The sequence below is a fragment of the Lactuca saligna genome, chromosome 1 (assembly GCF_052625555.1).
Source record: "Lactuca saligna cultivar CGN05327 chromosome 1, ASM5262555v1, whole genome shotgun sequence".
Lineage (NCBI taxonomy): Eukaryota > Viridiplantae > Streptophyta > Magnoliopsida > Asterales > Asteraceae > Lactuca > Lactuca saligna.
Window position 1 is genome coordinate 83,330,905 of NC_136417.1, and position 12,743 is coordinate 83,343,647.

The 12,743-nt window shown below is 35.4% G+C and overlaps 1 protein-coding gene across 1 annotated transcript; it reads left to right on the plus strand.

Moving 5' to 3' along the window:
- The first annotated feature begins 278 nt into the window (after nt 1–278).
- LOC145009169 (epi-cedrol synthase-like) lies at nt 279–2,753 on the plus strand. The gene is made up of 6 exons (XM_078967849.1): nt 279–561; nt 661–1,042; nt 1,167–1,388; nt 1,467–1,605; nt 1,877–2,125; nt 2,286–2,753. Exons 1-6 carry the CDS (start codon nt 279–281, stop codon nt 2,577–2,579), a joined length of 1,569 nt encoding a protein of 522 aa, XP_078823975.1. The 3' UTR covers nt 2,580–2,753.
- The last annotated feature ends 9,990 nt before the right edge of the window (nt 2,754–12,743 follow it).

The following is a 12,743-nucleotide window of genomic DNA, read 5'->3' on the forward strand; positions in this document are numbered from 1 at the left end:
AAAGTCACACTGAGACGTAATTTCAGATTTTTATAAACGTGATTTTAAGATCAAGGGCTAAAAATTTGATCTTATTGATCCTAAAATTTATATTGATCTCATTAGAAGTTTACAATATATATATATATATATATATATATATATATATATATATATATATATATATATATATATATATATAAAGATTAAGATAACTTGTGTACGCATATGTTATTATGATTAATTAATGTTCCCTTTAGTGGATAATTTCAACAAATTCAATAGCGTCTCATTTGTAAATGAAGGAAGAATATGATGAAGGGATTGAAAAAGAGGTTGATGTCCTGAAAGAAGAAGTGAAGAAACAAATATTGGCAAATTTGAATGATCCGACAGATCATTTGAATTTGCTAAAACTAGTTGATGCTATCCAACGCCTTGGAATTGGATATTATTTTGAGAAGGAGATTAATCAAGCCTTGCAACAAGTCTTTGATGCATATGGTGATCATAATTGGAATGGTGTGGGCACTTCCTTGTGGTTTCGACTCATGCGGCAGCAAGGCTTCTTCGTCTCAAGTGGTTAGTAATGTATCATGTGTGCAACTTGTATTCATTAATCAATCAATCATGTTAGTTTCTAGAGGAACTAATGTTGTCAACTTGTATGAACTGAAACAGATACTTTTAAGACATACAAGGATGAAGAGGGATGTTTTAATGAGTCCTTAAAAAATGATCTGCAAGGTTTACTTGATTTGTATGAGGCAACGTATCTGAGAATGCCTGGTGAGGTCATTTTAGATGATGCTCTTGAATTTTCAAGAAACTGTCTTGCTGACATAGCAAGGAATCATCTTTTGAGTGACCCTGTTGTTTCTGCTGAAATACATGAAGCACTAAAGCAACCTTTACTTAAAAGGTTGCCAAGAATCGAGGCCCTACGTTACATACCTTTCTACGAATGCGAAACCTTTCATAATCATTCGTTACTAAAACTTGCCAAGTTGGGGTTTAACCTGCTTCAATCTCTCCATAAAAAGGAGATTTGCCAAATATCCAAGTATGCACATATATATGTAACCCCTCCTCTCATTTGGATATTTTTTGATGTCTTCAAATTAACAAAGGAATTTACAAATCATGGGTCCAAAATATATTTCATACTAGCTACTAAATTAATATAGGTGGTGGAAACGCTACGATGTCCCAACCAATATACCGTATGCAAGAGATAGATTGGTTGAATGCTACTTATGGTCGACATTAGGGGTCTACACTGACCCTCAATATTCTGTAGGTAGAATGTGGGTAGCTAGAGCTTTTGCATTATTAACACTTATAGATGACACCTATGATGCCTACGGTACATATGATGAACTTGTGATCTTTACAGAAGCTATTGAGAGGTATATAAAAGGACATGCATATGTCGTTAATTTAAACCAAATATTTGAGTTATATTTTGATCTTAATTACTTCTATAGGTGGTCAATTACATGTGTGGACAGCCTACCAGAATACATGAAACTTGTATACCAAATGCTCATGCATCTTGACGAAGAAATGAAAGAATTCTTGGTAGGAATGGGAAAAGTCCATCAACATAAATATGTCAAAGAAACGGTAAGTTTGAACATGTTTTTCTCATTGTAATAGTATTTTTTTACAGAGGTAAAATGAACATAGTTCCTTGACTTAATTAAGCTTATGAGGGTAAGCTTTTCAGTTAAAAAAAAAAAAAGAAAAAAAAAACCATGTGTTTTTGTTGTTATAAACACTTATGTTTATTTGGTTGATGTTTAAACTTGGGCTGCACATAATTTTAGAATACTGTTAAGGCTATTTTATTGGATTTTTTTTAAACATATTGATTTGGTTGTATGTGACTAAGCAGATGAAAGAATACATTAGAAGCTACATGATGGAAGCAAAATGGAAGCATGAAAGCTACATTCCAACAATGGAGGAACACGCAGAAGTTACATATATCAGTACCGGATATAAATTTGTCCTTGCAGCAAGCTTTGCTGCCCAGGATGATGTAATAGCAGATGAGACATTCCAATGGCTTTTCAGCTATCCTCCTATCGTAAAAGCTTCTTGTGGGATTTGCAGGTTGATGGATGATATTGTCACCCACAAGGTACAACCAACTATGTTTTTTGTGATGCTACAAAACGATGTATATGTAACTGCGAAACACACAAATTAATTAACCTCTCCCAAAACCTTATGTGTTATTCCTTAATCAATCTTGGATAATTTTGTAAGTAACTGACGTTAATTTGGAAAAATAAATGCAGAAGGAGCAAGAAAGAAAGCATGTTGCCTCTATCATCGAATGCTATATGAAGCAATTTGATGCCACTGAGCAATATTTATATGGTCTCTTTAGTGAGAAAGTTGAAGATGCTTGGAAAGAAATAAATAAAGAGTCCATAATGTGTAAAGATGTTAAAATGCCAATAAATAGACGGGTTGCGAATTTAGGACGTGTCATGGATCTCTTGTACAAGAATAAAGACCATTTCACGTATGTTGGAGACGAACTCATAAATCTTGTCAAGTCTCTTTTTGTTGATGCTATCATCATATGAGTTCCAATATACCTCATCAGTAAACAATCACCTTTAGGTAAACTTGGAAGTTGGAGAAGATGGTTGCTTTAGTATATATATAATAAAAGTACTTTTGAGTTTATTTTGTATTGTTTAGCCCTTTGGCTAGCTATGTTAACCCTACATAAAGTTTTCCTTATTCGTTTACTTTGATTATTCTTAATATGGCTCCCAACGATGACTTTCTACAGTTCATTAGCACCAACTAGATGGCGAAATATATGCTTATTGGAAATATGTATGGAAAAATTTCTTACAACGTAAGGGTAAACAGATGTGAGGTATTGTTACCGGTATAAAAGGAAAACAGATATATGAGAAAGCTACTAATTATGCAATGTTAGTAGAAGCTTGAGAAATAGATAATTCTAGTATTACTATTATCACCTGCATCGATAGTTTAGTCAATAGGAAAAGTATGATACATACAAATTAAAGGAAGTATGAGATCACTTGGATAGACTGTACACTCAATCTTATATTTTGAAAAAATACCAATTAGAGATTGATTTTCGAGTCCTCCAAAAGAAAACTATGAGTGTTCAGGATTTATATGTTGTTATCTCATATTTGTTGGATCAGTTGGCTCTCACAAAGTCTGGCGAACTGAAAGCCTTCAGACCAAATGGGTACAGAAGGAGTGATATTGTTTGATATAGTTTTTGATGGCATATATTACGTTATGATTTTAATGGCATCATAGCCCTCGTTTCATAGTTGACTAAGTTGTCCATGAGCTTATTGTAGAAGAAACTCGTATCTGATCTCTGGTTAACAAAGAGCCTAAGCTTCCACTACACATGTTGCTTTTGTCATTCAACCATAATCTTAGTCTACAAATCAGTCACGGACATACCCTAAATTTTCCTTTTGATAATATACATTTTGAAAGAAAACTAATCATTGGAAGTCTCAATATATATACCCACTATTACTAAAAAAAGGAAAAATAGTAACAAATGCCTCCACATCAAAACATACAATCTGGATAGGTTCAGCCGACTTTTCATCCACGTCCTTTTAGTCCCACACCATGGGCACCGCATCAGCCACAACTCATTTTTCTTGTTGCACCTTCAAACGCACCATCACACCACCATCTACTTTGGATATATAGGATTTTGAGTTCTTCATACAATACCTTGCCTACAATCCAGTTCGCATGTTAGTATCTATGTCTGATTTAGGTATATATGTGTTCATCCAATACTTTAGGTATTCCTTCATCCTTATGGATCTTGGATTCTCACCATAAGACACCATTTTTTTCATTTTGTGTTTCTTTGTCTTATGGTAAGCTATTTTTGTTATATATGCATGCAGGGGGTATATCAATTCCAGTAGATGATGTGGGTTCTTTTGATACCCTTCTGCATGTTCTCTCATTGATGTCTATTATATTCCCACACTTACTATAAACCTTGTTTTGATCAGCTAACTGTGTATTTCTGGATATTGGTTATACTTGTATGATTTCATTTGTTGTGTATATGATCCACGATCTCATAGAATGATTGGTATCAGTTGTAGGATATGGAAATCTATGTCGTGGATCAGCTTAAAGTATCGAATTTTTTGCCTCCATTGTTGATTTGACTTTTTCCTTTTTTTCGTTATTCTTGTTCTGGTTTTTATATTGATCATTCTCGTTTGGTAATGTACCATTTACAATTTTTGGTCTCTATTGGTGTTTTGTGTCATTTCAATAATTGGTGTTTTTTTTTTTTTTTTTTTTTTTTTTTTTTTTTTTTTTATAAAAGTGTTTTTATTCCTTTGCTCATTTTAATCTTTTGCGTTCTTATGTATGGGGTCCATCCCCATTGTGTTCAAAGTGAGGATCCACCTACTATGCCTCAAATATAGGTGATTACACTTATTATGGTAGAATACTTGGTTGTAATAAACTCTTTTGAGTGTGGCTTAGGATGGAGTATTGATAGGTGCGTTTTATTTACTTATTTCTTAGTTTATATTAGCATATTTTCATTTATTTTTAGTTAATTATCATGTATATTTTTTTTTTATTTTTTTTTATTTATATTGGGTATTTTCCAATCTTTGTGTTTAATGTCAAATTTTCAAGAAGACTAATATGGAGCAGAGTCTATCGAGAACAAATTATGGAGTTGATGAAAATTCAATTGGGGTTTGTGTAACTTACATAAAATATAGTTCAAAAAATTTCGTTTTTAATTATTAAATAAAAGTATTTATCAAAACATCCCATCATAAACATGAGTCATAATATCCATATCAATAAAAATCAGAGTAAACATCTCAGACTAAGTCATCGTGGTGTGTGCAATGCAGTCATCCCACGCTTTCTTCCCTTTGCTACCGGAAGTACCTGAAACCAAAATTAAAAGTCGTAAGCACGAAACTTAGTGAGTTCCCCAAGCTACCCTATACCATAAAAAATCATATACTTGGCCCCCGCCCAACCTCGGTCCCCGCCCGGTATACAGATCTGTTATTCCCAGGCCTCGCATGTCACTAAGCCTCGCCCGCTACACACATTCAATCAATATCATATAATCATGCTAACACAAATAAATCATACCCCGTACTATATGTTCCAGTCCTAAGGCCTCGTCTAGCATGCGCCCGCCCACTCTTAGCTAACGGTGAGATATGGGACCCCGACCACAATCAGCTAATGGTGAGATACGGGACCCTACCCACACTCACATCCCTAAACGAGCACATACAAGTATCATAAATACAACAAGTATAACCAAACATGCACATAATCACCGGGTACCACCCGACATTGGACCATAATCTGGAAACACACATATCATATACACGGGCTGGCATTGGTGCCTTCAACCCGTTCAATCCAAGAGGAAACTCACCTTAAATGTCGAATGATAGTTGAATACACCTCTGCTCCGGAATAAGCTCTATTCAACTCGTACATAGAACAACCCTTAGAAACCATTCCATACTTCATAACCCCTTAAGGGTCAATCCTTGGTCAAAGTCAAAGTTAAGGTCAAAGTATACATCCAAGTCAAAGTCAATGTCAAAGTCAACGGTCCGAGTTGACCCAACCGTCGAGTTATCCTTCAACTCGTTGAGTTTCCATCAAACCATAGAATCACGATATTTCGATCCAACTCGCTCAGGTTCCTTCAACTCGTCGAGTTTTCCCCCTTTTCACTAGAATGGGTGCAATCCCAAACCAACTCACCGAGTTCCCTTATGAACTCGTCGAGTTCTTCAATCAGTAAACCCACTTAATCTATTAATGTAACGCTTGGTTCCTGGAAAGTATTTAATTATAATTTATTCATTTTTAGAGAGCAACTCGATGAGTTGGAAGCCCCAAACTCTTCGAGTAGAGACTGGAAGGGACACGGGTTTTAAGCAACCTACTCGACGAGTTAAGAGCCCTCGACCCAACAAGTAGGGATGCCATAATGAAACCCTAATTTCGGGGTTTTGCACCCTATTTAAGCATCCAAATCCCTATTTTCTGGCCTCATTTCCAACCTCCAAGTCCCAAACCGTGGATTCAGAAACCCTAATGCATTTGTGAGCTTGTGAGCCATTTTGAGTGAACCTTGGTGTGTTTTGAACCTAGTGAAGGAAGGAGAAGCTTGGGGATTCAAGAAGAAGCTAGTAAATCTAGAGACTCCATCTCGTTCTCATCATTTTCTGGTAATCAAGTCTCAAACTTTCTTTGTAGCTTCTTAGATCTCTTTATCATCACTTTATTGGGTTTTTGGTCCAAGAAGATTGACCTTTGGGATAAGGACGTCGCAAGTGTGTAAACCTTCATATCTGGAATCATGGAGGGCTTTCATGGCATAAAGGTGCAAACTTTATGGCCATTGAAGCCCCATACAAACCATAGGGTGTCATTTTGGCCTTTTAAGCTCCAAAAGGCCATGCATGTAGAGAAAGGTGGAAGCTTTACATGTTCATATAGTGTTTAGGGTCTAGATCTATATTTGTAAGCTTTACTTTGGAGTAGGGATGGCTTGTCGACCAAGATCTAGGTCCTAAGGAGTTAGGGTTTTAGCTAAAACCACTATTTGAGTGTATTAATGGGTAAAGTTGAAACTTTACCCTTAAAAGGAAGTTTTCAGATTATAGGTGAAGTAAGGAGCTTAGATCTGAAGAATAGGGATTAATCCATTAAGATGGCCCAAACAGAATGAGGAACTCGGCGAGCTTAGAGAGGGACTGGATGAATTGAGTCGATTTATCCCGATCCTATACAAGTAATAACTCGACGAGCCTGTGAGGGGGCTCGGCGAGTTGACTCGTTCTATCACGACTGTGAGTAGCAAGGGAACTCGGCGAGTCAGGGTGATGACTCGACGAGTTGAGTAAACTCAGGGTTGACTTTGACTTTGACTGGACGTTGACTTTGACCAAGGTTGACTCGTGAAGTGGTTTTTGTATGGGATGGTATCTAAGAGTTTATTATGTATAGGGTGTTAATAGAGCCGGTTGTGGAGCAGAGACACTTCAACTATTCACACGACATCAAGGTGAGTTTCCTATACTTGGAACGGGTCTATGGCACCAATGTCGGCTCGTTTAGTAGTTAGTAGTTCCGGACTATGGTCCGATGTCGGGTGGGGCATGATGTAGATTTATATGTTTACGGATCTCGATCCGATTTTAGGGCAGACCTGAGGAATGTTTGTATGGTTGATGTCTATGTGATTATTGCATGTGTTTGTAATTGTATGTTTCCAGACTTTTGTTTGATGTCGGGGCGGTACCCGAGCAATTTTTGTATGTTTCCAGACCTTGGTCTGATGCCAGGCAGGGACCGAGAATGTTTATATGCTAATGTTATATGATTATGTTTATGTGTTATTGTTATGCTTATATGCATGCCAAGCTATGCTTGTTGTGGGGCGGGGCCTGATGTCGGAATAGGTCGATGCTGGCCATGGCCCGATGTAGGTGGGTGGGGCCCATGATATGTTTATGTGATATGTGTATGGTATGTGGTAGTTTGGGGAGCTCACTAAGATTCATGCTTACGGTTTTCATTTTTTGTTTTAGGTACTTCAGGCAGCAAAGGGAAGAGCTCGGGATGACTGCAGTGCACACACCATGTTTTCAGTCAGGGGTGTTTATACTCTGATATATTTAACATTTGTTTATGATATTTTGAGATACATGATTTATGGTTTTTATATGATGAATTGTTAACTATGGTTTTATTTATGATTTAAAAATGAATTTTTTGGACAGTATTTTTGGAATGTTTCAAGTTGGTTTCAGAGCCTTGGTTTGAGGGATTCGAACACACTTTCGGGTATGTCTGAACTCAAACTGAGGACTTGGTATAAATATTTTAAAAAGAAATCATTTTCATAAAAAGGATTTTTAAAAGAGAAAAAGAGAAAAGGGTGTGGTGCATGCAATCAGTCGAGCTCAAGTAAGTCTCCCAAATTACCCATAAAATTTTGTTATGATATGATATTATTATGTGAACTGCATGCTAGATTAGGGCTAAGGATCTAGGAAGGATGCCTTGTATGCCTGCTATATGTGTATGAGAACTGCATGCTAGATTAGGGCTAAGGATCTAGGAAGGATGCCTTAAATGCCTACTGTATGAGCATATTGAACTGTATGCTAGTATTGATTAGTCAGTAATATGATGGTGCAATTTAGTTATGCTTGATTATAGTTACTCAATGCTCGAATGCTGCTTGCTTTCGGATGCAGAAATCGCAAAGTGCTATGTATATGTTCAAAAACTTTTTTTAAGGATTAAAACAATTTTCTTAAGTTTTTATATACTTTGTCACATACTGATATAACTCCCAAAATGTTAATCTTCCAACTTGCAGCTCTTGATCCTTTAAAGCATTTTGATGAGCTGCTTGGTATTTGGATTCTAGAATCTATTTGGACTTTGGAATTGATAAAAATAAACATGCATATATTATCAACAAGATCATTGTCATTCATGGCTTTGATAGCTCCAAAGACATGAAACTGCCAATTTCTCAGGTATCATGAACACTATATGCATTATCTTTAACATATTGGTCTTTTTTTTTCTGATTTATCTTGTCATAATGACAGGAACTTATTGAAGAGCTGCAAATTTACTTTATGTCGTTTGGCAGAGTAGGATATGGAGAGAGTGATCCACATCCAAAGCGTCCAGTTCAATATCATCTACACTTGTATGAATTCAATATCATCACTTTGTTAAAAAGACCAAAATACCCCTATATTGCCTTCTGAAACATGTGTATTGTTTTGTGTAGTCGTTATGGATGGATGGTCAAACTAATAACGGATTAACTCCAAAGTATTGCTCATAAAGAGAAGGATATCTGCTCGAAGAGACCGAAAGACAATGGGAGGAGGTGGATCCTTTTCAGCTGGTGGTCCTGGAAAAGGGATGTACTCTCATCTCTGTGAGTTGCTTCTTCATATTATTTTTATTAAATTTTAAAATTAGTTATCATAATTCACATACTAATTTTAATTTTTAATTTATTTTTTTGGATTTTTATTGTGAGCAGATCTTAGAGTTTTGAATGAGTACCCTGAGATTCAATCGTTTTTGGCATTCAACTCTATCTATAATCACACAGCCTTATTTGGAATCCATCAATAAACTTTTAATTATTTTATTTAATTGATTATTTAATCCTTTTTATATAAAATCCATGCAGAGTTCTGATTTTGTATCCAAAGTTGTTGATATAGCTGTGAAAGAACTCATTGCAGTTGCCAGCAACAGAGAAGGTAAGCTATAATATGCCAAAGTTGAATTACCTTTTAAGAAATAGCAACCAACTTTTAGTGATTTGTTTATTATATCAAAATTTCATCTCTTCCTACTACTACAACATTGAAAACAAAAACAAAATCACATTTTCATTGTTTTAATTGGATATATTTTAGATCCCAAGATTTTAGAAGGTTATCAATTTGTTTTCTACAATTATAACGTTTTTTTAATAATTTTGAAATCTTGAAATGATTCATTTAACCTTAAAACACAAAAGCATATGATATGAAATTACCTTCTGTTCAAGCTTAACCCTCTTTCCTTCCCCAAGAATCTCCAGTAAAGTGTGAAACTTTACACATACAACATTAGAACACTTCATGTTGAAGTTGCAAGAAACAACGATATCGAAGCATCAGTTGTGGTTTAATTCAGATTTTGGGACAAAAAGAGTCCTAGGGGTATTTTTGGAATATTTAGTTTTTCTAACTTTTATGTGGAGTCCTAGGGACTACAAAAGGCGTTGGTGTTAGTGATGAAAGACAAGGTTCAGATTCAAAAAGTGTTGTAGAGCTAACAAATGGTTCTTCAGGTATGCAATACTCTAAGCATAATTATAATATAAAACTATAAAAAATTCATTTTTTGATAGATATTTTTTTTGTTTTCCAGAGGATGCTGAAGAGCAAATCTTGCAAAAAATATTTTTGTTTTGTTTTGCAGAGGATACTCCTCACATTTTCCCAAATTACCCCTTACTCTACAATGTTTTTTTGTTTCTATGTATTTTGTGCATCAGGTAAAGTTGATGGAAGAAAGGAATATGAAGTCACTTGATTCAAATCTTGCAGCATTATCAGTAAGATGCAGTAAAGACTTGGAGTTGAATTTGGCTAAGTCATTCTTAAGATGTTCCAATGTACAACTGCTTATCCATATAATCAACTGATTGGAGCATTAGTCTTAAAGAATTATGAAAGGCAAGATGCAACTTTACTTAGTTGGAATTTGATGTACAAAGTAGATTAGATGCAAATTTAGATATTGTAACAAATAGAATTGTATGACATTAAATTTTATGCGATTGATTGTATTTTTTGTATATGATATTTTATTTCTATTATGAGACATTAAATTCAAATTTAATTTAAAAATTAATAAATATATAAATATATTTTTTTAGAACATTTAAAATTATGATACGCAAAAATGTGTGTCATCTTGATTTATGATATGGCCTTTCTTGACAGGGACTACCTTGATATGCATTGTGTGTCGTAAACACGCGTGTCGTAACATTACGACACGCAAATGCGTGTCGTCTTCCTTTATGACAGGGCCTTCCTTGATACGCATTGTGTGTCATAACCGCGCATCGTAAATGCGCATCATAAATGCACGTCGTAAATGTGCGTTGTCTATAGACGACACGCAAAAGTGCGTCATCTCTCTTTATGGCAGGGCCTTTCTTGACGCGCATTTGCGCGTCATCTGAGCGTTTTACGACGCGCAATGAGCGTCGTAGAAGGATGTTTTTTTAGTAGTGAACCATCATATACCTAATTGAAAAGTTTACATGATTGTCAGTATTATATGTTTGCAAGAATCAATTACAATATGATGTCCAAAATATTTTATCAACGCCTGAGCGTCAATCTTCAAAAGCAGTTGCTAACCTGGTTTAGCGATTCCCTAAGAATACAAGTTATTTCAAAGAAAAAGTGTCAACATATATGTTGGTGAGTTCATAAGTAGTTTATTTGAGTAAATGTGTGTCATTTGAAAGTTCGCGTTCTTTTTCAGAAAACCCGATATTTTCTTAAGAATAGTGTTATGAATCGTTGTTCTACCAAATGGATGTATTTGAACCAGGAAAATACTATATTTTCCTAAAAGTGAGATGTCGTCTTATATGAACCAAGACCAAAAATGTAAGTAAATATGCCATACTTATAATGAATATGTATAGTTTTATCAGTAAATAAAACTATACGAATCATGGAAATCATACGTAAAAGCAACAGTAATATTACTTTTTCCGTAAAAATAAATACCATAATAGTTGTCTATCCTATGAGTTTTCATAACCATACTGAGATAAATTTGCCTGCAACGACTTTCTTCAGGCATTGAAGCGTTATGATAATTTTCACCCCTTGTACTGTAGCTAACAGTCAGGATGCGGGATTATCAATCCCGAATAGATCTATACACTCGTATCACGTTCTCTGGGTAGAGATTTTGGTTATAAAGCAGGACTTTCTAGTGGTACCTGGAAAGTTATAGTGAAGACGAATGACTCACATATTCTCAACTAAGTCACATATTTGGAGATAAATAATGTTATGATGAAATGGTTACCCGTGTTTATGATATGTTATACGAACATATAAATCAAACATAGTTTTATATATATAAATATATATATATATATATATATATATATATATATATATATATATATATATATATATAAACATGTTTTATTCCAAAAGGGCAAAACGTTATTGTGATATGTTTTGCATGCTAACGTTTTCGTATGATAGTTATAACAAGAACAAGAAAACTCATAGTAAAAGATTGATATTTTTCACACGATTTTAACCGTGTGTTTACTTGTATTCCCCCACCCCCCCCCCCCCCCTAAAAGTATTTAAAAAAACATTTAAAAAGCATTTAAGGTGTGGTTGTAGGGGACCTTTGTCGGAGCTTTGATGAATACAATGATTAACTTGGGTAGCACTTCGACTGGAAAGAAGCAAGTTTCTCGGGAACTTTGGGACTTCGAACCTTTTTCGGAGCTTGGATATGAAACCGGGATGTTGGGGTAGTCCCGAGAGGGAAAAGTATGAAATTTGGGAGAAGGAGTGGTGAATTAGCAATCAAAACTTGGAGGTCTCGCATGCTATTTATAGGAAGGTTGTCAGGCTTCGTACGCTAGGCGTACCCTGAAGTACGTTGGGCGTACTCGCGTACGTCAGGCATGACGCCTTCATCAGACACCAGTCTTCGGATGGGACAGGGGCTAGAGGCGTAGGGGAATCATGGCTGATCCGAGGCCTTGTACTGGGTAGGATGGGCGTACCTTTGTATGCGGGGCGTGCTTCACCTCGATTTGTGTGCCTCAAACTTCTAAATTGTGTAACTTTCCCATACGAACTCTGTTTTTGACGTTCTTTATATCCATGCGTGGGTGAGAATATACTCTACCACTTTCATTTAGACTTCATCATCAAATTTTGAATTAATTTTTAATTATATGTGTTTAACAAGTCGGGACCGGAATAGTCTGTTAAAAATCCATAACTTCTTCATCTGACGTCCGTTTTCATCATAGTTTTTGCCATTGCACTACTATAGTCGAGATATTCGATTCTCGTTTAGATTGTGTCGGCTACAAATCACTCGATTACCGATTC

Coding starts and splice junctions, on each gene's coding strand:
- LOC145009169 (XM_078967849.1), top strand. CDS start 279: ATGAAGGAAGAATATGATGAAGGGATTGAAAAAGAGGTTGATGTCCTG. Junction 1,606..1,876: donor ATAAATATGTCAAAGAAACG/GTAAGTTTGAAC, acceptor GTGACTAAGCAG/ATGAAAGAATACATTAGAAG. Junction 2,126..2,285: donor ATGATATTGTCACCCACAAG/GTACAACCAACT, acceptor AAATAAATGCAG/AAGGAGCAAGAAAGAAAGCA.